Source organism: Emys orbicularis, chromosome 11 (assembly GCF_028017835.1).
Source record: "Emys orbicularis isolate rEmyOrb1 chromosome 11, rEmyOrb1.hap1, whole genome shotgun sequence".
In the NCBI taxonomy this organism is placed as follows: Eukaryota; Metazoa; Chordata; order Testudines; family Emydidae; genus Emys; species Emys orbicularis.
Genome location: NC_088693.1, coordinates 78,418,901 through 78,441,302, shown reverse-complemented (window position 1 = coordinate 78,441,302; position 22,402 = coordinate 78,418,901). Strand labels below are relative to the sequence as shown.

The 22,402-nt window shown below is 52.2% G+C and overlaps 1 protein-coding gene across 1 annotated transcript in view; it reads right to left on the bottom strand.

The window, feature by feature from the left end:
- Positions 1-22,402, bottom strand: part of C11H21orf58 (chromosome 11 C21orf58 homolog) — a 55,285-nt gene that overhangs the window by 20,445 nt on the left and 12,438 nt on the right. Inside the window, exon 4 of the mRNA XM_065413027.1 lies at positions 21,662-21,805. Coding sequence (XP_065269099.1) covers positions 21,662-21,805 — 144 coding nt within the window. The remainder of the gene's footprint in view (positions 1-21,661; positions 21,806-22,402) is intronic.

Sequence of the window (22,402 nt, the reverse complement as noted above, 5' to 3'; positions counted from 1 at the left end):
ATGGCCCAGCTCAGCTGACTCAGGTGTGCTACAGCCTGAGCCTGAATGTCTACACTGCAATTTAATAGCGCGGCAGCCTGTCAGCTGACCTGGGCCTGCTGGTGGTCTTTTATTGCAGTGTAGGCATACCCTGAGGTGACTGCCAAGGAGGAGGGTGGGTTTATGGCTGCTGGGAGGAACAAGCTGTAACCTGCCTTGACTCTCTCCACCCAGGCACCTGCTCCTCCCCCAGCACATGCTCCTTAGGTGACCCGCCGCTGAATCTTGGCCATGTCCCCAGGCTGAGAACCAGCAGCAAGCAGGGAGGGGAGAGGCAGGCTGGGTTGGGTAAGAACTACCATGGACCCGAGCAGCAGAGGGGAGCTTGGGGATAGGAACATATTTCATCTCCCATAAAGGGAGCAATGGGGGGAGGCACAGGGAGATGGGAAGTATTGCTTCTGGTGGTGGAGGGAGTGGGGAAGAGGCAGGGCTCCTTTTTGGGGCCAGTCAGAGGGCCAAGGCACTGAAGAGGAGCACGATAAACAAGTGCCATAGAGCGGGGATCGGGTAGCTAATGAGGCTGTGAAGCTGTTTACTCAGAGAGCAGGTTAGCCCAGCTGCCATGAGCTGTGCTCATGCATGTCGGTTTGACACAAAATATCACGTATGCTCAGTTCTCTGTGAACATGAGGAGAAAACGCGCTATAATTTGGCAATGGACAAGGAATGGGGGGATATAGGTGTGCTGCCGTAATGATGCTGTATAAACTGCCCAGGCTGTGTGGATTTGTCATCACGTTCCCCCTCCCAGTGCTGTGAACACAGATGCTCAGTACCAGTCCTGTATCAGAGGGGTAGCTCTGTTAGTCTGAATCTGTAAAAAGCAACAGAGGGTCCTGTGGCACCTTTAAGACTAACAGAAGTATTGGGAGCATAAGCGTATGCTCCAATACTTATGTTAGTCTTAAAGGTGCTACAGGACCCTCTGTTGCTTAGTAACAGTCCTGAGTACTAATCTCTGTCCTGCTGCAGGACAGCGGGCTCAGAATGGAGCTGGGATACATCTGGTGTCTAGTAACAGTGCTGTCTCCTGCCACCATTGCTGCAATAGCACATAGTGTCTGCAACTCAGCGATACAGCCTATGTAACAGACACGAGCAGATGCTGCTTGTCTCCTCTGAGTACTGAGTAACAACTTGGGGATAGCGAGTATTCTCAGAGAAGGGAGCTAAGAGAAATCTCAAGAGGAAACTCCGAGCCAAAGCAATAGAAGAACTAACAACCAAAAAGTAACAGCATCTATCCCTGTGACAGTAACTGGGAACCTCCACAGACTGTGTGGTTAAAAAAACACACAGTTTCCTGTGGGACCTCTAGTGGTGGTGAACACTACCCTTTGGTATATGATAACAGTCTGTAACCCAGACCCAAGCCAGGAAATAGGCCGTAGTCCTTCAGTCTCACACCTTGAGTAGAGGGCAAGAGCATGTGTAATGGCCATTGGTGGGCAGGATCAAACCTGGGAACCTCTGGAGCTTAGTATATGAGCTAAAAGCCCTGTGGCTCTTAGCCAAGGCTGTAGCAGACTCATCAATCTCTAGTCTAGTCGCCTCTAGAGGGGGGACAGAGTGCCACACTAAGCAGGCCTGGGTTACACATGTACTGCTAAACAGGAAAGAACTAGAAACACAAACTACGAGTTAGCCTATCCTCTGTGCAGTGGTGGCTCCTTTGCTAGAATATGTATTGTTGTAACCTCTAAATGTATGGAGTTTTCCACCCCCATTCCATCTCAGCCCTGCTGGGGCTATTCTGTCACTGCAGAATGTGTCTGCTTCCATTTGTAAGCAACTTTTTTTTTGTTTTTTGTTTTGGCAGGTGGGAGCACAGATCTCAATATAGTCCCACATGGCCTTTGAAAGATTAATACAGAAATCCAACACTTTGGATGACGTAGGCATGAAAAGGTCATTTATCTCTATCTTCCCTCTAAGTCTTGCCCAGCAAGGCAGTCTCAGCACAGGGATGTGTCAAAGCCTGCATTACCTGACCGCTCTCAGAGAAGGGAAGACCCGCTGCTGCTGAAGGGAAACGTCTGCTTAGCCCTTAGGGAAGGAGCTAACTCCCAGGTGGATGTCACCCAGGCCTGGTCTACACTACGAGTTTAGGTCGACTTTAGCTGCGTTAAGTCGACTTAAACCTGGACACGTTTACACGACGAAGCCCTTTCTTTCGACTTAAAGGGCCCTTTAAACCGGTTTCTTTACACCACCTCGACGAGGGGATTAGCAATAAAATCGGCCTTAGGGGGGTCGGAATTGGTTAGTGAGGACGGAATTCGACATTAGTGGCCTCCGGGAGCTATCCCACAGTGCTTCATTGTGACCGCTCTGGACAGCACTCTCATCTCAGATGCACTGGCCAGGTAGACAGGAAAAGCTCCGCGAACGTTTGAATTTCATTTCCTGTTTGCTCAGCGTGGAGAGCACAGGTGACCACGCAGAGCTCATCAGCACAGGTAACCGTGATGAAGTCCCAGTCCCAGTCCCAGGATCGCAAAAGAGCTCCAGCCTGGACCGAACGGGAGGTACGGGATCTGATCGCCATCTGGGGAGATGAAGCAGTGCTGGCCGAACTCCGAAACAGTAAAAGAAATGGCAAAACATTAGAAAAGATCTCCAAGGCCATGAAGGACAGAGGCCATAACAGGGACGCACAGCAGTGCCGCGTGAAAATTAAGGAGCTAAGGCAAGCCTACCACAAAGCCAGAGACGCAAATGGAAGGTCCGGGGCTGAGCCGCAAACATGCCGCTACTACGAGGAGCTGCATGCCATTCTAGGGGGTGCAGCCACCAGTAGCCCAAGCGTGTGCTATCAGTCCCTCGCTGGAGACAGGGAAGCGGGTTCGGCGGACGAGGAAGATGAGGATGGAGAGAACATCATAGATAGCTCACAGCAGCAAGAACATAAGAACATAAGAACATAAGAAAGGCCGTACTGGGTCAGACCAAAGGTCCATCTAGCCCAGTATCTGTCTACCGACAGTGGCCAATGCCAGGTGCCCCAGAGGGAGTGAACCTAACAGGCAATGATCAAGTGATCTCTCTCCTGCCATCCATCTCCATCCTCTGACGAACAGAGGCTAGGGACACCATTCTTACCCATCCTGGCTAATAGCCATTTATGGACTTAGCCACCATGAATTTATCCAGTCCCCTTTTAAACATTGTTATAGTCCTAGCCTTCACAACCTCCTCAGGTAAGGAGTTCCACAAGTTGACTGTGCGCGGCGTGAAGAAGAACTTCCTTTTATTTGTTTTAAACCTGCTGCCTATTAATTTCATTTGGTGACCCCTAGTTCTTGTATTATGGGAATAAGTAAATAACTTTTCCTTATCCACTTTCTCAACATCACTCATGATTTTATATACCTCTATCATGTCCCCCCTTAGTCTTCTCTTTTCCAAACTGAAGAGTCCTAGCCTCTTTAATCTTTCCTCATATGGGACCCTCTCTAAACCCTTAATCATTTTAATTGCTCTTTTCTGAACCTTTTCTAGTGCTAGAATATCTTTTTTGAGGTGAGGAGACCACATCTGTACACAGTATTCGAGATGTGGGCGTACCATGGATTTATATAAGGGCAATAATATATTCTCAGTCTTATTCTCTATCCCCTTTTTAATGATTCCTAACATCCTGTTTGCTTTTTTGACCGCCTCTGCACACTGCGTGGACATCTTTAGAGAACTATCCACGATGACGCCAAGATCTTTTTCCTGACTCGTTGTAGCTAAATTAGCCCCCATCATGTTGTATGTATAGTTGGGGTTATTTTTTCCAATGTGCATTACTTTACATTTATCCACATTAAATTTCATTTGCCATTTTGCTGCCCAATCACTTAGTTTTGTGAGATCTTTTTGAAGTTCTTCACAATCTGCTTTGGTCTTAACTATCTTGAGTAGTTTAGTATCATCTGCAAACTTTGCCACCTCACTGTTTACCCCTTTCTCCAGATCATTTATGAATAAATTGAATAGGATTGGTCCTAGGACTGACCCTTGGGGAACACCACTAGTTACCCCTCTCCATTCTGAGAATTTACCATTAATTCCTACCCTTTGTTCCCTGTCCTTTAACCAGTTCTCAATCCATGAAAGGACCTTCCCTTTTATCCCATGATAAGGAAGCGGAGAAACCAGTTTCCCCAACAGCCAGGATATGTTTGTCACCCTGGACCTGGAACCAGTAACCCCCGAACTCACCCAAGACCCTGTGGGCACACAGGGGACCTCTGGTGAGTGTACCTTTGTAAATATTACACATGGTTTAAAAACAAGCGTGTTTAATGATTAATGATTAATTTGCCCTGGCAATCGCGGCCAGTACAGCTACTGGAAAAGTCTGTTAACGTGTATGGGGATGGAGCGGAAATCCTCCAGGGACATCTCCAGAAAGCTCTCCTTCATGTACTCCCAAAGCCTTTGCAAAAGGTTTCTGGGGAGGGCTGCCTTATCCCGTCCGCCATGGTAGGACACTTTACCACGCCAGGCCAGTAGCACGTAGTCTGGAATCATTGCATAACAAAGCATGGCAGCGTATGGTCCCGGTGTTTGCTGGCATGCAGACAACATCCATTCCTTATCGCTCTTTGTTATCCTCAGGAGAGTGATATCATTCACGGTCACCTGGTTGAAATGGGGCGATTTTATTAAGGGGACATTCAGAGGTGCCCCTTCCTGCTCTGCTGAACAGAAATATTCCCCGCTGTTAACCACGCGGTCGGGGGGAGGGGTGAAGTGACCATCCCAGAGAATTGGGTGTGGGGGGGAGGGGAGTTAGTTGGGTTTGTGCTGCATGTTAAACCTGAAACCGCAGCCCCTCCTTTTACATTGCAAACCCATTTTAAATGGCCAACCCAACGGGTGCTTGGTATGGTTAATGAGAGCAGTACTGTTTTAAACCATCCCCACTTGTTAACAAGGTTAAAAAAGCCAAAAGACTGTGTCTTACCATGGCTGCCTGCAAGCTGAAATCTGTGGCCTGGCACTGCGTGAGTGATCTCTCACACCAAACCGGCAGGCCAAGAGGAAAAATGCGACCTTGTAACGAAAGCACATGTGCTGTGTGATGTGAACAGCAAAATCTAACGTGAAAGAGTGTACCCATTGTTCTAAAAAATGTATCTTTTTAAAACAACTCTCCCTTCTCCTCCACCAGCTGCAAATGTTTCACCTTCACAGAGGCTAGTGAATATTCGAAGAAGGAAGCGAAGGACGCGTGACGAAATGTTCACTGAACTACAGACTGCCTCCCACGCTGACAGAGCACAGCAGAATGCGTGGAGGCAGTCAATGACTGATTTTAAAAAAGCCCAATATGAGCGAGAGGAGAGGTGGCGGGCTGAAGAGCAGAGTTTGCGTGCTGAAACGCGGGCTGAAGAGCAGAAGTGGCGTCAACTTGTACTCATAAAGCAAGAGTCGATGCTCCGGCTGCTGGAGCATCAAAGTGATATGCTCCTGCATATGGTTGAGCTGCAGGAAAGGCAGCAGGAGCAGAGACCGCCGCTACAGCCCCTCTGTAACCAACAGCAGGAGCAGAGACCGCCGCTACAGCCCCTCTGTAACCAACAGCAGGAGCAGAGACCGCCACTACAGCCCCTCTGTAACCAACAGCAGGAGCAGAGACCGCCGCTACAGCCCCTCTGTAACCACCAGCCCTCCTCCCCAAGTCCCATTGCCTCCTCACCCAGACGCCCAAGAACACGGTGGGGGGGGCCTCCGGCCACCCAATCACTCCACCCTAGATGATTTCCACAGCAATAAGTTTTAAAGTTTTAAAGTTTTAAAGTGCAGTGTGTCCTTTTCCTTCCTCCTCCTCCCCCACCCATCCCGGGCTACCTTTGCAATTATCTCCCTAGTTGTGTGCTGCTTCCCTCCTCCCCCACCCATCCCGGGCTACCTTTGCAATTATCCCCCTAGTTGTGTGCTGCTTCCCTCCTCCCCCACCCATCCCGGGCTACCTTTGCAATTATCCCCCTAGTTGTGTGCTCAATTAATAAAGAATGCATGAATGTGAAGTAACAATGACTTTATTGCCTCTGCAAGTGGTGCTTGAAGAGGGGAGGGGAGGGGAGGGTGGGGTGGTTGGTTTACAGGGTAGTAGAGTTAACCGGGTGCGTGGGGGGGCTGCGATTTCATCAAGGAGAAACAAACAGAAGTTTCACACCGTATCCTGGCCAGTCACAAAACTAGTTTTCAAAGCCTCTCTGATGCGCACCGCGCCCTGCTGTGCTGCTCTAACCGACCTGGTGTCTGGCTGCGCGTAATCAGCGGCCAGGCGATTTGCCTCTACCTCCCACCCCGCCATAAATGTCTCCCCCTTACTCTCACAGATATTGTGGAGCGCACAGCAAGCAGCAATAACAATGGGGATATTCTTTTCGCTGAGGTCACAGCGAGTCAGTAAGCTGCGCCAGCGCGCTTTTAAACGCCCAAATGCACATTCCACCACCATTCGGCACTTGCTCAGCCTGTAGTTGAACAGGTCCTGACTCCTGTCCAGGCTGCCTGTGTATGGCTTCGTGAGCCATGGCATTAAGGGGTAGGCTGGGTCCCCAAGGATCACGATAGGCATTTCAACATCCCCAATGGTTATTTTCTGGTCCGGGAAGAAAGTCCCTTCCTCCAGCTTTCGAAACAGAAGAGAGTGCCTGAAGACGCGAGCATCATGTACCCTTCCCGGCCAGCCCACGTTGATGTCGGTGAAACGTCCTTTGTGATCCACCAGGGCTTGCAGCAGCATTGAAAAGTACCCCTTGCGGTTTATGTACTCGGTGGCTTGGTGCGCCGGTGCCAAGATAGGGATATGGGTTCCGTCTATCGCCCCACCACAGTTTGGGAATCCCATTGCAGCAAAGCCATCCACTATGTCCTGCACGTTTCCCAGAGTCACTACCCTTGATATCACCAGGTCTCTCATTGCCCTGGCAACTTGGATCACAGCAGCCCCCACAGTAGATTTGCCCACTCCAAATTGATTCCCGACTGACCGGTAGCTGTCTGGCGTTGCAAGCTTCCACAGGGCTATCGCCACTCGCTTCTCAACTGTGAGGGCTGCTCTCATCCTGGTATTCTGGCGCTTCAGGGCAGGGGAAAGCAAATCACAAAGTTCCATGAAAGTGCCCTTACGCATGCGAAAGTTTCGCAGCCACTGGGAATCGTCCCAGACCTGCAACACGATGCGGTCCCACCAGTCTGTGCTTGTTTCCCGGGCCCAGAATCGGCGTTCCATGGCATGAACCTGCCCCAATAACACCATGATTTCCACATTGCTGGGGCCTGTGCCTTGTGAGAGGTCCATGTCAATTTCCTCATCACTATCGTCGCCGCGCTGCAATCGCCTCCTCCTCCTCAGCTGGTCCTCCTGGTTTTGCTTTGGCATGTCCAGGCTCTGCATATACTCCAGGACAATGCGCGTGGTGTTCATAGTGCTCATAATTGCCGCGGTGATCTGAGCGGGCTCCATGATCCCAGTGCTAGCTATGGCGTCTGGTCTGAAAAAAGGCGCAAAACTAGTATCTAAAGACCAGGGGAAGAAGGGAGGGAGGGAGGGAGGGGCGGGCGACTGACGACATGGCGTACAGGTACAGGGAATTAAAATCAAGAAAGGTGGCTGTGCATCAGGGAGAAATACAAACAACTGTCACACAGAATCCCCCCCCCCCCCCAGAGATTGAACTCCTAAGCCTGGGTTTAGCGGGCCGTTGATTTGACGGAGGGAGGGGGGAAGGAAATGAATACAGAACAAATCTATTTTTTACATCTTAAGACGACAGTGCAGCATGACTGATAGCCCTCGGCATTTTCTGGGTGCTTGGCAGCAAATACTTGGCAGCAAATAGTATACTACGACTGGTAACCATCATTGTCCAACGAGGACGGTTAAAGGCAAGGGGTTGCTGCTGTGTAGCAATGTAGCCCCACGTGTGCCAGCCAAATGTCTGCCAGCATCCAGATCGCCCTCGGCCTTTTCTGGGTGCTTAGCAGACAATACTTGGCAGCAAATAGTATACTACGACTGGTAACCATCATTGTCCAACGAGGACGGTTAAAGGCAAGGGGTTGCTGCTGTACAGTAGCCAGAAGGATCGGTAAAGGCGCTCAGGCTACAATAATCTATGAGCATTTCAGGCAACCTGTAAATTTACTTGCTTTCAGACCTGAGGAAAGCTCTTCTTGCAGATCTGCTGAGCACCCAGATCGCCCTCGGCCTCTTCTGGGTGCTCAGCAGACAATACTGACAAGACGGTTACCAGTCGTAATAAACCATCTACTGCCAAAAGGCAAGGGGCTGGTGCAATGCAGCCCTACGGCTGCCAGCCCCACAGCTACCAGCATCCCGAGCGCCGATGAAGGCTACTACTCATGCTGCACCGTCTACCGCCAAAAGGCAGTAAGCTGCTGCTGCTGTTTAGCAATGCAGTCCCACGTTTGCCGGCACCCGGAAGACATATGGTGACGGTGAGCTAAGCTGAGCGGGCTCCATGCTTGGCGTGGTATGTTGTCTGCACAGGTAACCCAGGTAAAAAGGCGCGAATCTATTGTCTGCCGTTGCTGTGACGGCGGGGGAGGGGCGTGACGCAATGTACCCAGAACCCCCCGCGGCACTGCTTTGCATCATTCGGGCATTGCGATCTCAACCCATAATTCCAATGGGCGCCGGAGACTCCGGGAACTGTGGGATAGGTACCCATAGGCACCCATAGTGCAATGCGCCGGAAGTCGACGCTAGCCTCGGTACTGTGGACGCGGTCCGCCGACTTCATGCACTTAGAGCATTTTATGTGGGGACACACACAGTCGGCTGCATAAAACCGGTTTCTATAAAACCGGCTTCTATAAATCCGACCTAATTTTGTAGTGTAGACAAGCCCCCAGGAGCGGGCTGGCTCCTAGGATTAGGAGGTGGTCACTGAGGGTGTGTCTACACTGCAGCTGGACACCCACGATTGGCCTGTGCCAGCTGGCTCAGGCTAAGGGGCTGTTTAATTGCGGTGTAGAGATACAGGTTTGGGCTGCAGCCTGAGCTCTGGGACCCTCTCAGCTCACAGGGTCCCAGAGCCTGGGCTGCAACCCAAATGCCCACACTGCAATTAAACAGCCCCTTAGCCTGAGCCCCACGAGCCTGAGTCAGCTGGCGTGGGCCGGCCGTGGGTTTTTAACGGCAGTGTAGACCTAGGTACGTCCCATACTGCAAATGGCCCAGCTCAGCTGACTCAGGTGTGCTACAGCCTGAGCCTGAATGTCTACACTGCAATTTAATAGCGCGGCAGCCTGTCAGCTGACCTGGGCCTGCTGGTGGTCTTTTATTGCAGTGTAGGCATACCCTGAGGTGACTGCCAAGGAGGAGGGTGGGTTTATGGCTGCTGGGAGGAACAAGCTGTAACCTGCCTTGACTCTCTCCACCCAGGCACCTGCTCCTCCCCCAGCACATGCTCCTTAGGTGACCCGCCGCTGAATCTTGGCCATGTCCCCAGGCTGAGAACTAGCAGCAAGCAGGGAGGGGAGAGGCAGGCTGGGTTGGGTAAGAACTACCATGGACCCGAGCAGCAGAGGGGAGCTTGGGGATAGGAACATATTTCATCTCCCATAAAGGGAGCAATGGGGGGAGGCACAGGGAGATGGGAAGTATTGCTTCTGGTGGTGGAGGGAGTGGGGAAGAGGCAGGGCTCCTTTTTGGGGCCAGTCAGAGGGCCAAGGCACTGAAGAGGAGCATGATAAACAAGTGCCATAGAGCGGGGATCGGGTAGCTAATGAGGCTGTGAAGCTGTTTACTCAGAGAGCAGGTTAGCCCAGCTGCCATGAGCTGTGCTCATGCATGTCGGTTTGACACAAAATATCACGTATGCTCAGTTCTCTGTGAACATGAGGAGAAAACGCGCTATAATTTGGCAATGGACAAGGAATGGGGGGATATAGGTGTGCTGCCGTAATGATGCTGTATAAACTGCCCAGGCTGTGTGGATTTGTCATCATGTTCCCCCTCCCAGTGCTGTGAACACAGATGCTCAGTACCAGTCCTGTATCAGAGGGGTAGCTCTGTTAGTCTGAATCTGTAAAAAGCAACAGAGGGTCCTGTGGCACCTTTAAGACTAACAGAAGTATTGGAGCATAAGCGTATGCTCCAATACTTCTGTTAGTCTTAAAGGTGCTACAGGACCCTCTGTTGCTTAGTAACAGTCCTGAGTACTAATCTCTGTCCTGCTGCAGGACAGCGGGCTCAGAATGGAGCTGGGATACATCTGGTGTCTAGTAACAGTGCTGTCTCCTGCCACCATTGCTGCAATAGCACATAGTGTCTGCAACTCAGCGATACAGCCTATGTAACAGACACGAGCAGATGCTGCTTGTCTCCTCTGAGTACTGAGTAACAACTTGGGGATAGCGAGTATTCTCAGAGAAGGGAGCTAAGAGAAATCTCAAGAGGAAACTCCGAGCCAAAGCAATAGAAGAACTAACAACCAAACAGTAACAGCATCTATCCCTGTGACAGTAACTGGGAACCTCCACAGACTGTGTGGTTAAAATACACACAGTTTCCTGTGGGACCTCTAGTGGTGGTGAACACTACCCTTTGGTATATGATAACAGTCTGTAACCCAGACCCAAGCCAGGAAATAGGCCGTAGTCCTTCAGTCTCACACCTTGAGTAGAGGGCAAGAGCATGTGTAATGGCCATTGGTGGGCAGGATCAAACCTGGGAACCTCTGGAGCTTAGTATATGAGCTAAAAGCCCTGTGGCTCTTAGCCAAGGCTGTAGCAGACTTATCAATCTCTAGATAGTCTAGTCGCCTCTAGAGGGGGGGACAGAGTGCCACACTAAGCAGGCCTGGGTTACACATGTACTGCTAAACAGGAAAGAACTAGAAACACAAACTACGAGTTAGCCTATCCTCTGTGCAGTGGTGGCTCCTTTGCTAGAATATGTATTGTTGTAACCTCTAAATGTATGGAGTTTTCCACCCCCATTCCATCTCAGCCCTGCTGGGGCTATTCTGTCACTGCAGAATGTGTCTGCTTCCATTTGTAAGCAACTTTTTTTTTGTTTTTTTTTTTTTTTTGGCAGGTGGGAGCACAGATCTCAATATAGTCCCACATGGCCTTTGAAAGATTAATACAGAAATCCAACACTTTGGATGACGTAGGCATGAAAAGGTCATTTATCTCTATCTTCCCTCTAAGTCTTGCCCAGCAAGGCAGTCTCAGCACAGGGATGTGTCAAAGCCTGCATTACCTGACCGCTCTCAGAGTTTGGGGGTCAATTCTGTTGCAATAGTTTGAAGTCAGAGGATTGCAGTCAGAGCCTGAACATTGTTGTAGATACTGTCAGGCAGCCAGACCCATCTGTTTCAGAGAATCTGGGCCAGATTTTCAAAAGCAGTCTCCAAAATTGCAGACAGTTCTTCCATCGCTAAGTTTTTGCATGTGAAAAGCTCCAGTTTGGTCATACAAACTGCATTTGCACACCAGAATCATGTGGTTCAATGACTCACCCTGATCAAAACCTTAGAATCTTCCCATTTCTCTCCTGTTTAAATCCCATCACCACCTGCAAAGCTCAATTTCACAGTCACCATTTTCCCAACCAATGAGATTCAAAGGCTCAGGTTTTAAGGCCCAAAGTGATCATTAGATCATCTAGTCTGATTTCCTGTATAACACAAGCCATAGAATTTCCCCGTTACCACTGTATTGAGACCAATAACTTGTGTTTGGCTAAAACTTATCTGCAAGAAAAAAATCAAGTCTTGATTTGAAGACTCCAAGATATGGAGAATCCACCACTTCCTTTGGTGGCTTGTTCCAGTGGTTAATCTCACCCACTGTTAAATGTATGCCTTCTTTCTAAGGCTGGAGAGGATTTCCACTAGCGCCTGCCAATCTATAATCCCCTCAACAAGTCCTGTAAAGTAACATGAGGCACTTCTTCCCATGCAGTGGGGAGAGCTTGCAACCTGTGCAGCATTCCCCGTTTCTGCTAGACCAGGGATTGAGGCCTGGATGCACCCAAGGAGTTGGGTGTTGTGATGCTGAGCGTCACACTGCTTAAAATCCCTGGAAGACACTGCGATTCACAAAGCCTGAGTTACTCACTGTGACGAAGTAGGGGACTTTCTTGGTTTTTTCAATGGTTTGTATGCAGAGGGGGTGGAACTCAGTTTCCCTGTATGTTACTGGTTTAACACGGTGATGGGAGAGGGAGTTTGTTGTTAGAGAGGACCAGCGATGGAACTTGGGACCCCAGCCAACGGTCAGGAGAATGAATACCCCAGTGACTGGTGACCTGATTACCAGGAGGCCCCGCTAGGATGTCACACCCAGTTCTGGCCAGTGGGAGGACAATGGGCTGCGGAGAGAGGACCCCGGTGACCTGACCAGCCGGTTCCAGCCAGGGGCCGATAGAGGACAGCTGAGAGGAGAGGAGGCCCAGGTGACCCTGTTTACCTGGACAGAAGACAAAGGACAGAGGCGGGGCTTGGAGGCAGGTGATGTCGGATGCCCAGCTGGAAAGTGGGGGGGTCTCTGGACTGGGGAGGAAGAGCAGGCAGAGCCCATCTGGATGCAGGAGAGACTTAGATATACTGTGCTGAGGGAGGCCAGACCTGAGGGCAGTGGAAGTTCCTATGCTGTGTTCAGACGCTGAATAAACCCTTCTGTTTTATGCTGGCTGAGAGTCGCTCTGGTCTGGAGAACAGGGTTGCATTATTCCCTCTGCGGCCCCGGGGTCCAGAGCGAGTGGACTCCCTGAGGGGGCCCACGGCAAGAGACAAACATGCTAAAGGCTCAGAGAGGTGCGGTTCCAGGAGGTGGAGGGGCCTGACCCCCTGGGAGAGAGTGGACCCCCGAGAAGGGCTGCCTCACTGAAAGGGGCACCCCCCCACGAACCGCACGGGGCCAAGAGTGGGCACAACTTGTGAGTCCGTGACAATGTGCTAGCTGAGGATGGTTTGTGGATGCACCCAGTAGACAGTTGGCTGTTGCAGTGAGTGGCTGCCAGCAATAAAATGAGGGAATTGAAGGAACCAGCGTGGAAATGGCCTATACCCAGCTCCGTAAGAGGGGCCTGGCACATCTGTGCAGGGAGAGAGGGCTCAGCGTGGGGAGGATCACTAAGGAGCAACTGATGGCTCAGCTTGTAGAGAATGACCAGTCTGAGGAACAGGCTGCAGATCCCAGGGGGTCTCCTAGGATGTTCGGAGAGCAGGGGAGTAGCGTGGGGGAAGTCAGTGTAGCAGCCGGGAGTCTATCAGACCCGACTCCCTAGTCAGCAGGGGGGCCTCCCAATCAGGTTTCTCCCTGGAGGAGCTGTAGAGACTGGAGCTGTAAGTGAAGGAGCTAGAGCTGGAGGAGCAGAGGCTGGCAGACCGTGCAGAACAACGAAAGCACGAATTGGAGTTTGAGGAGAGGCAGGCCAAGAGGACCTGCCAGGGGGCAAGTGGGAAGGGCCCCAAGATGCCAGTTCTGCAGGGAATCTAGACACAAAACTGCTGCCCCAGTTTAAGGAGGGGGGGATATTGATGCCTATCTCACAGCCTTTGAGAAGGCTTGCGATCTGCATCAGATTGACCCCGCGGACAAGCTCTGCTGTCTGACTCCCCTGCTGGGTCCCAAGGCCATAGAGGCGTTCAGCCAAATGGATGGTATTGAGATGGGGGACTATGAACTGTTCAAACAGGTTTTGCTGCTGAAGTTTGAACTGACCCCCGAGGCGTACAGGAAACGATTCTGGGGTGTACGCAAGACTCCAGATGACACCTACAAGGATGTCGCCAACCTGCCGGGGGAATATCTCCGCAAGTGGGGAAAGGGCACAGGGGCCACTACTGCAGAGGACGTGTATAACCTGGTGGGGTTGGAGCAGCTGTATGACATCTGCCCTCCAGACCTTAAGGTGTGGTTAGAGGACCGGAATCCTAAAGATCTGCGCAGTGCGGGTGCACTGGCGGATGAGTTTGTGGACAGCAGATCTGGGGGAGGAGGGAGACTCACATCGGGGACTCAGAAGGGGAGTCACTCAGAGACTTCTCAAAGGTGGGACTCCAGGAAGTCCAACTCAGGAGTGCCCCTGAAGGCCGGGGAGGGCTGAACCCCCTCGTGGGACTTGAGGGACCTGAAATGTAGTTACTGTGGCCAAAAAGGACACAAGGTGGCACAATGCCTGAAGATGAAGGAAATGGCAGCCAAGCAGAACCGCAGAGTGTCAACTGGGTGGGAGCCCACCCGGAGGGGTCATCAACAGTCCAGGGGGGTGCAGCCAACCCGGCTGTGCCAGGGGGAGGGGACCACCAGGCCAACAGGGGAAGGCGGGGCTCCAGTTCCAGAGCGCCCGTATTCAATCCGCAGGGTGAGCGTGGGACAGGCCCCGTGGGACAATCGCCACATCATCCCCATTGAGATGTGGGGAAGGAGTGTCCAGGGGTTCTAGGACATGGGCGCAGAGGTGACACTGGCCCGGCCGGAGGTGGTGGACCCAGACTAGCTAGTGTCCAATGCATACATGATCCTGAGGGGAGTGTTTGGGGCCCCTGTCAAGGTGTCTATAGCGAGGATACACCTGAAATGGAGGGTTAAGGAGGGACCCAAAGAGGTTGAGGTGCTTGATCACCTACCTAACGAGATGCTAATGGGTAATGACTAGGAGGACTGGCCGGATGGCACTCAGAGCGCCCTGGTCCTTACCTGGAGCCAGAGCCAGTGAGGGACGTGGGACCTCCCGAAGGCGGGGATCGAAGCTCTGAGGGTAGGACTTGACAGGGCTGGGCCAGAGCCTGCATCCCAAGGTGGGGAAACTGAGGCACAGCCAACCAGGGCTGTACCCTCAAACCCAGCAGCTGAATTCCAGATGGAGCTGCAGGAGGATCCCTCCTTAGAGAAGCTGAGGGCCCTTGCTAGCCACAGCGGTGCAGGATCCCAGGGGGAGGACCGCAGGGAGAGATTCCTGTGGGAGAACGGATTCCTGTACCGGGAATGGGCTGGTTCAGGGCAAACTGAACCTTGGAGTCAGGAGGCAGCTGGTGGTCCCCCAGAGGTACTGCCACAGGCTGTTGTACTTGGCTCACGATATTCCCCTTTTGGGGCATCAGGGAATCTGGTGCTGCAGAACTTTTACTGGCCCGGGGTCTTTGACACGGTCTAACAGTATTGCAGGTCCTGTGACTCCTGCCAGAGGGTGGGGAAGGCCCAGGATAAGTATAAAGCAGCTCTGAGACCTTTGCCCATCATAGAGGACCCTTTCCAAAAGGTGGCTATGGATATAGTGGGGCCGTTCAGCAAGGTAACCCAGTTGGGGAAGAAATACATTCTGGTAGTGATGGATTTCACTATTCGCTACCCCGAGGTGATGGCTTTGTCCTCTATCAAGGCAGAGACCGTGGCCAAAGCGCTGCTGACCACTTTCAGCAGAATGGGGTTCCTTAAGGAGGTCCTTACAGACCAGGGGTCCAACTTCATGTCAACCCTGCTCCAGTGCTTGTGGGAGAAGTGTGGGGGTCCAACACACTTGGGCCTCAGCGTATCACCCTCAGTCCAACGGGCTGGTGGAGAGGTTCAATGGGACCCTAAAGATGATGCTGAAAATATTTATGGATCAGTACCTGCAGGACTGGGACAAGTATTTACCCCACCTGCTGTTCGCATACAGGGAAGTGCCCCAGGAATCCACAGGATTTTCCCCATTTGAGTTGCTGTATGGGAGGAGAGTGAGGGGACCCCTGGACTTGATGAGGGATGAGTGGGAGGGGAAGGCCTCTCCCGATGGAGAATCAGTGGTGGAGTATGCATTCACCTTCTGGGAGAAGCTCATGGGTTTGGCCAGGGGAAACCTAGCCAGGCCACAAAGGAAGCAGAAAGTCTAGTATGACCGCTCAGCATGGGCCTGCTCCTATGCTACCGGGGACCAGGTGATCCTTCTCATCCCTGTTAGGAAGAACAAGCTACAAGTTGCCTGGGACAGCCCCTACAAGGTCATCAGACAGGTAAATGAGGTGAACTATGCAGTGGAACTGTCCAACTGGGCACACAGCCACCAGGTGTACCATTTCAACATGATGAAGCCATACTGGGACTGGGAGAAGTTGGTGCTGGCTGTGTGTGGGCAGTGGGAGGAGAAGGGAGAGGATCCACTGGTGGGTCTCCTCCCTGAGGCTGGGGCTGACCCCTCGCTGAAATCAATTCCCCTCTCAGACCAGCTAACCCCGGCCCAGCAGGCAGAGATCAGAGGGGTGCTGCATTCATACCAGCAGCTGTTTTCCAACCGACCTGAGTCATGAACCTGGCTGTTCACCGGGTGGAGACAGGAGCCAACCCTCCCGTCAGGTGTTCCCCATTCAGGGTCACTGGGAAAGCAGCCCAGGACCTGGAGAGAGAGGTCGGAGACATGCTGGCTTTAGGGGTGATCCAGCCATCCTCCAGCCCCTGGGCCTCTCCCATGGTGTTGGTCCCCAAGAAGGACGGGTCAATCCAGTTCTGTGTGGACTATCGGAAGCTCAATGCCATCACCATGTCCGATACCTAGGACTGATGAGGTCCTAGACAAGTTGAGGGGCGTCCGGTACCTCACTACCATGGATCTTACCAAAGGCTACTGGCAGGTGCCTTTGGACCCGGAGGCCAGGGCGAAGTCTGCCTCCACCACCCCAATAGGGCTCTTCGAGTTCCTGGTCCTACCTTTTGGCGCAAGGGGGCACTTGCAACCTTCCAGCTCCTGGTGAATCAGTTACTGAGGGGGATGGAGGACTTTGCTCTAACGTATGTTGATGATATCTGTGTCTTTAGCCAAACCTGGGAGGACCATGTGTCCCAGGTGAAGCGGGGGCTGGGTCATGTCCAGGATGCAGGATTGACTATAAAAGCTGGAAAGTGCAAGGTGAGGATGGCAGAGGTGTCATACATGGGCCACAAGGTGGGGAGGGGAGCAGCCACCAGAAGCCGGCCAAAGTGGAGGCAATCAAGGATTGGCCCACTCCCCAGACTAAGAAGCAGATCCAGGCTTTCACTGAGATGGCAGGGTACTACCATAGGTTTGTGCCACACTTTAGCTCCCTGGCAGCTCCCCTGATGGAGCTTTTGTAGGAATGGCAAGCCAGACAGGGTGGTCTGGACTGAGCAGTGCCAGAGGGCTCTCTGTGCGCTGAAGGGGGCACTCATCCAAAGCCCGGTGCTGGTAAACCCGGATTTTAACAAACCCTTCCTGGTGTTCACCAACACCTCAGACTGGGCGCAGTGCTAATGCAAACTGATACTAAGGGGAAGAGACACCCCATTGTGTACTTGAGCAAGAAGCTGCTGCCCCGGGAGCAGCACTATGTGGCCATGGAGAAGGAATGCCTGGCCATGGTGTGGGCCCTTAAAAAGCTGCAGCCATATCTATTTGGGCGGCGTGTTACTGTGTATACTGACCATTCGCCCGTAACATGGCTACACCAAATTAAAGGGCTAATGCCAAGCTCCTGAGGTGGAGTCTGCTCCTGCAGGATTATGACATGGAGGTGGTCCATTTGAGGGGAAGTGCCAATGTTATAGAGGATGCTTTATCACGGAGCGGGGCCCCTGAACTTCCCCAGGTCACTGGCTAAGTGACCCCACTCAGTTCAGACTCGAAGGAGGGAGAGATGTGACAAAGTGGGGGATTTTCTTGTTTTTTTCCAATGGTTTGCGTGCAGAGGGGGTGGAACTCAGTTTCCCTGTATGTTACTGGTTTAACAAGGTGATGGGAGAGGGAGTTTGTTGTTAGAGAGGACCAGCGACGGAACTTGGGACCCTGGCCAACGGTCAGGAGAATGAATACCCCAGTGACTGGTGACCTGGGGAGCGGGAGGCCCAGCTCGGACGTCACAGCCGGTTCTGGCCAGTGGGAGGACAATGGGCTGCAGAGAGAGGACCCCGGTGACCTGACTAGCCAGTTCCAGCTGGGGATGACAGAGGACAGCTGAGAGGAGAGGAGGCCCAGGCGACCCTGTTTACCTGGACAGAAGACAAAGGACAGAGGCTGGGCCTGGGGTGATATCAGATGCCCAGCTGGAAAGTGCGGGGTCTCTGAACTGAGGAGGGAGAGCAGGCAGAGCCTACCTGGATGCAAGAGAGACTTAGATGTACTGTGCTGAAGGAGGCCAGACCTGAGGCCCGAAGAGTTTCCTATGCTGTGTTCAGACACTGAATAAACCCTTCTGTTTTACGCTGGCTGAGAGTCGCTTCGGTCTAGAGATCAGGGTTGCATTATTCTCTTTGGGAGTGGAGGCCCTGGGGATCCAGAGCGAGTGGACTCCCTGAGGGGGCCCACAGCGAGAGACAGGCGTGCTAAAGGCTCAGAGAGATGTGGTTCCAGGAGGCGGAGAGGCTTAACTCCCGGGAGAGAGTGGACCCCCGAGAAGGGCGGTCCCACTGAAGGGGGTTGTCTCCAGGGACCGTACGGGGCCAAGAGTGGGCACAACCTGTGAGTCCATGACAGGCACCCAGGCTCTTGCAGCATAGACATACCCTGGCAGGTACATTACAGCTGTGTCCGACCAGTCTCCTGACATGTCACCACGGGGGTCGGGTGTGGTCTTTGCCAAAAGAACTAGCTGATCATCATGGTGTTGATGTTTGGAGAGATGTTTGTGCAGGAAATATTTGAGAGATGTAGAATATTATGTTCCAGTGCTGTTGGAGATGAAGCGTGTCACCTGAGGGGGGGTCGGGTCTCAGCTAACTCAGTCAAAAGTGATCACCAAATGAGACCTGAGCATTTACAAAGAACCCCAAGAAAAGACCCAGAATAGGGGACCCTCAGGGCTGAGCTGAAGGTAATGAAACTCCCTGATTATGAAACGAGTCACAGTCTGGGGCTGTATAAGAGAAGAGGAAAGGGCACAAGATATTATCTGTTATGGAGGAGATACTCTTCCAACGCAAGTGTCTCATGAAAAGTGGATCCCAGCTCCTGGGACTGGACAAGTGCTGTAAGGATTGACTGTAGGGCGAGAAATACCTTATTGGCCAGGAAAGTATCTTGTTAATAAGTATAGGCTATAGATTGTGTTATATTTTTCTTTTACCTGTAACCTTATGCTTCCAAAGCCTTTTACTAGCTTTTATGTGACTCTAACTCAAGCTTTGTTAAATAAATTCCTGTTTGGTTTCACTATCAACACGTCTGAGTGCCTTGTGCTAAGGAGAGTGTTGAACTGAGGCGAAGCCAGTAAACTAGGGTGCTCTGCTTGCACAGAAGCAGTGGATTGGTGCACACTGCAGGCTCCAGAAGATAAGGCACTGGGCATTGGACTGTAACAAGGTGGGGTGTGCTCACTGAAGGCCTGCAGAGGGTAAGAGCGAGGGGCAGAACACTTGTGCTGCTGGCAGAGTTGGGAGGCTTTCCCTCAGTGGGCCCAGACTAGACTCTCTCGTGCTGTAAGCAGGTGGTAGTGATTCACCCTGGACAAACCCCCAAGAGCATCACAGCTCCCCTAAAATGGATGGGGAGAGATAGGTGCCTCCAAATGTCATTCACAAAAGCCACTCAGGCTGAGGCTCATGAGCTGCAAGTGGCTCTTTCATGTGTGATTCAATCATTAACCAATCAGGATGCTTTTACCATGTTATTAACCAATTGTAGAATACTTGGTCAGTCACTTTGCTGTGAGAACATGTGTGTATATAGCAAATGGAACAATGAATTCACACTACTGTGGCTCTTTTAGGTAATACTGATCGCCTATTTGGCTCCTGAACCCCCGAGGCCTGAGTCTCACTTCCCTTGCCCAATGGTTAGCAAGGCTGGCTCCAGGCACCAGTCTGGCAAGCAGGTGCTTGGGGCGGCCACTCCAGAGGGGGGCGGCACGTCCAGCTGTTCGGCGGCAATTCGGCGGATGGTCCCTCACTCCCGCTCGGAGCGAAGGACCTCCCGCTGAATTGCTGCCACAGATCGCGATCGTGATCGTGGCTTTTTTTTTTTTTTTTTGGCTGCTTGGGGCGGCCAAAACCCTGGAGCCAGCCCCGATGGTTAGGGCACTCAGCTGAGAGGTGGTGGATCTCTGTTCAAAGCCTTTCTCCCCCCTCAGTCAAAAGGGAACTTGAAGGGGAGTCTCCCACGTCGCCGGTGAGTGTCCTGACCCATTGGGTCTCCTTTTCTCTCTCCCGTCTTGTAGGAATTGGCCTGAGGGGCCCAGTCCAGTAGGCGGCTGCTAGAAATGCCTACCAGATGGGGCCCTGCATACAACTTACGTGGCAAAGGCCTATCTGCCCTGGGGGGTTGAATCGCTCTGGGGCTTAAGTTCTGGTGGCCCTGAAGGAGGCAGATGTGCACCCATTCAAAGAACGAAACACAGGTGCTCAAGGAACTTTTTACTGCAAAAACTTAGGTGCTGAGTGAGTTTAGGTGCTCCAGGGTTCTGTGGAAATTTTGTGAATTGCAGTGGTGTCTCAAACTGGGACTGAAGTGCCTAAATCCCAGACTTAAACACTTAAGGATTTTTGTGAATCTAGGCCTGAGAAACCACTTGCTCAGCCAGGATTTTGATAGCCGCCTTGCTGTGAGGAGCCGGGTGCTGTACTTATCTCTTATAGCTAAGTGTGGTATGGCAGCTGTCCTACACAGGTAAATGGAGGGTTAAAGCAGCCCTCAGGGAGGCTGCACAAAACCAAACCAATGGAGGGAGGGCTTGTAGAGAGCCAATCAGGAGAAGGTTTGTTGGCGCAGCCAATCAGGGCCAGGGAGGGCCATATAAAGGCTGCTCACCAGAGCGGAGTCAGTCTCTCCCTAGAGTGTAAGGGAGAAGGACTGGCTGCCTTAGAGGAGCACCTTAGATAGAGCGGTGCTGGGCAGGGTCAGGGGAACAATAGGGAGCACCAGCCTGAGGATGGCCAGACTAAGGCCCCTGATACAAAGGGCTGGGAAGGGGTTAGCGCTATGGGGAAGTGGTCCAGGGAAATAGGCGGTGGGAGTTAGAGTAGCAGCAGCACATGGCTGCCGGCTATAGGGTCCCTGAGTTGGGGCCCGGAGTAGTGGGCAGGCTCAGCCCCCCCCCCACTTGCTACAGAGGGGGTGGCCAGTATTCAGACTGCAATTTATTCCTTGAGGTGAGGGGCCAGACCGAAGGCTACAGTAGGCCACAGCGGCAAGTGGCTGCACTAGAGACAGCCGGTTCCCCCCCTGGAGGGGGGGAGAAAGTGGAGAAAGAGCACGCTGTGGTCTGGGGAGTGACTTGGCTCTTAGAGGGGGAGCAGAAGTGATGGCAGTGAGACGCCACTAGAGGAAGGTGCACTGACAACCAAGAGCTATTTCCCAGCACAGCCAGCAGGAGGTGGTGAGTCATGCCCCCTCACATGAAAGTTAAGATTTTGTCATGGTTATGTAGGTAAAAGTCACGGACAGGTCACGGGCAATAAACAAAAATTCATGGAAGCCTGTGACCTCTCGGTGACTTTTATTAAAAATAATGGGGGGCTGGCTGCTGGGGGGAGACTGACAGCTCTGGGGCTCCTTCCACTCTGAGCACAGGGCTGAAGCTGAGGCAGATAATGTCACGGATGTCTCAGAAAGTCACAGAATCCATGACCTCCATGACAAAATCTTACCCTTACTTATAGCATGTACTGTTGGGGGTACACACTGGTACTGACATGGGGAAGATCTTACTGTCTGCTGGATGATCCTTGGTGGTTCTGGTGCAGGTGCCAGAGGGGAAGGCAGGTAAACAGGTACTGGCTTAGGTCTGTAGTTCTTTCTGTGGCCTCCTGCCAACATAGAGGGCTGTGAAAATTCTTCCAAAAGGTGCTGCTCCTGAAAGATCCAAGTGACACAGGAGCTCTTGTTAGAGAGAGAGAGAACCCTGTGCAGTAAAGGCAGGAAACACGAATACGTTCACAGGGCTACACTTGGCCCTGATGTAACTCTAGTGACTCCACACCAGGGATTAATTTGACCCACAGTGGCTCCACAGCCACTCTGAAGATTGAGGAAATGGGGTGGGGGGGATTCCTTTCCCCCTGCCCCATATTGAGACCCAGCTCATGGTCTAATGCTTGAGCTGTGTACTGGAGGAGGGGATCTGCCCCAGCAGTGCTTGGTTTTCAAGTCACAGGACATGACTGGCTAACTGGAAACATCCCAAAGCCTGGTCAGCCTCTGCACTGGCACAGCTACCGTGTGCATTGATTGCCCTTTTGGGCAAATGCTGCTTTCTCCTCCATTGCCCCCAGCTCTTCTAGGGATACTCAGTTCCCTGGCTGCCTACAAGCCCCATAATACATGGCTCCACTAGCAGCTGCCCATACAACAAGTCCCCAAAGAATCTTAGGGGGGGGTGATCTGGATGTCTGGAGCATGACCTGGGGCACAAGGGTTGGACCCACTTCCACAGCATTTCCCCCAGTATCC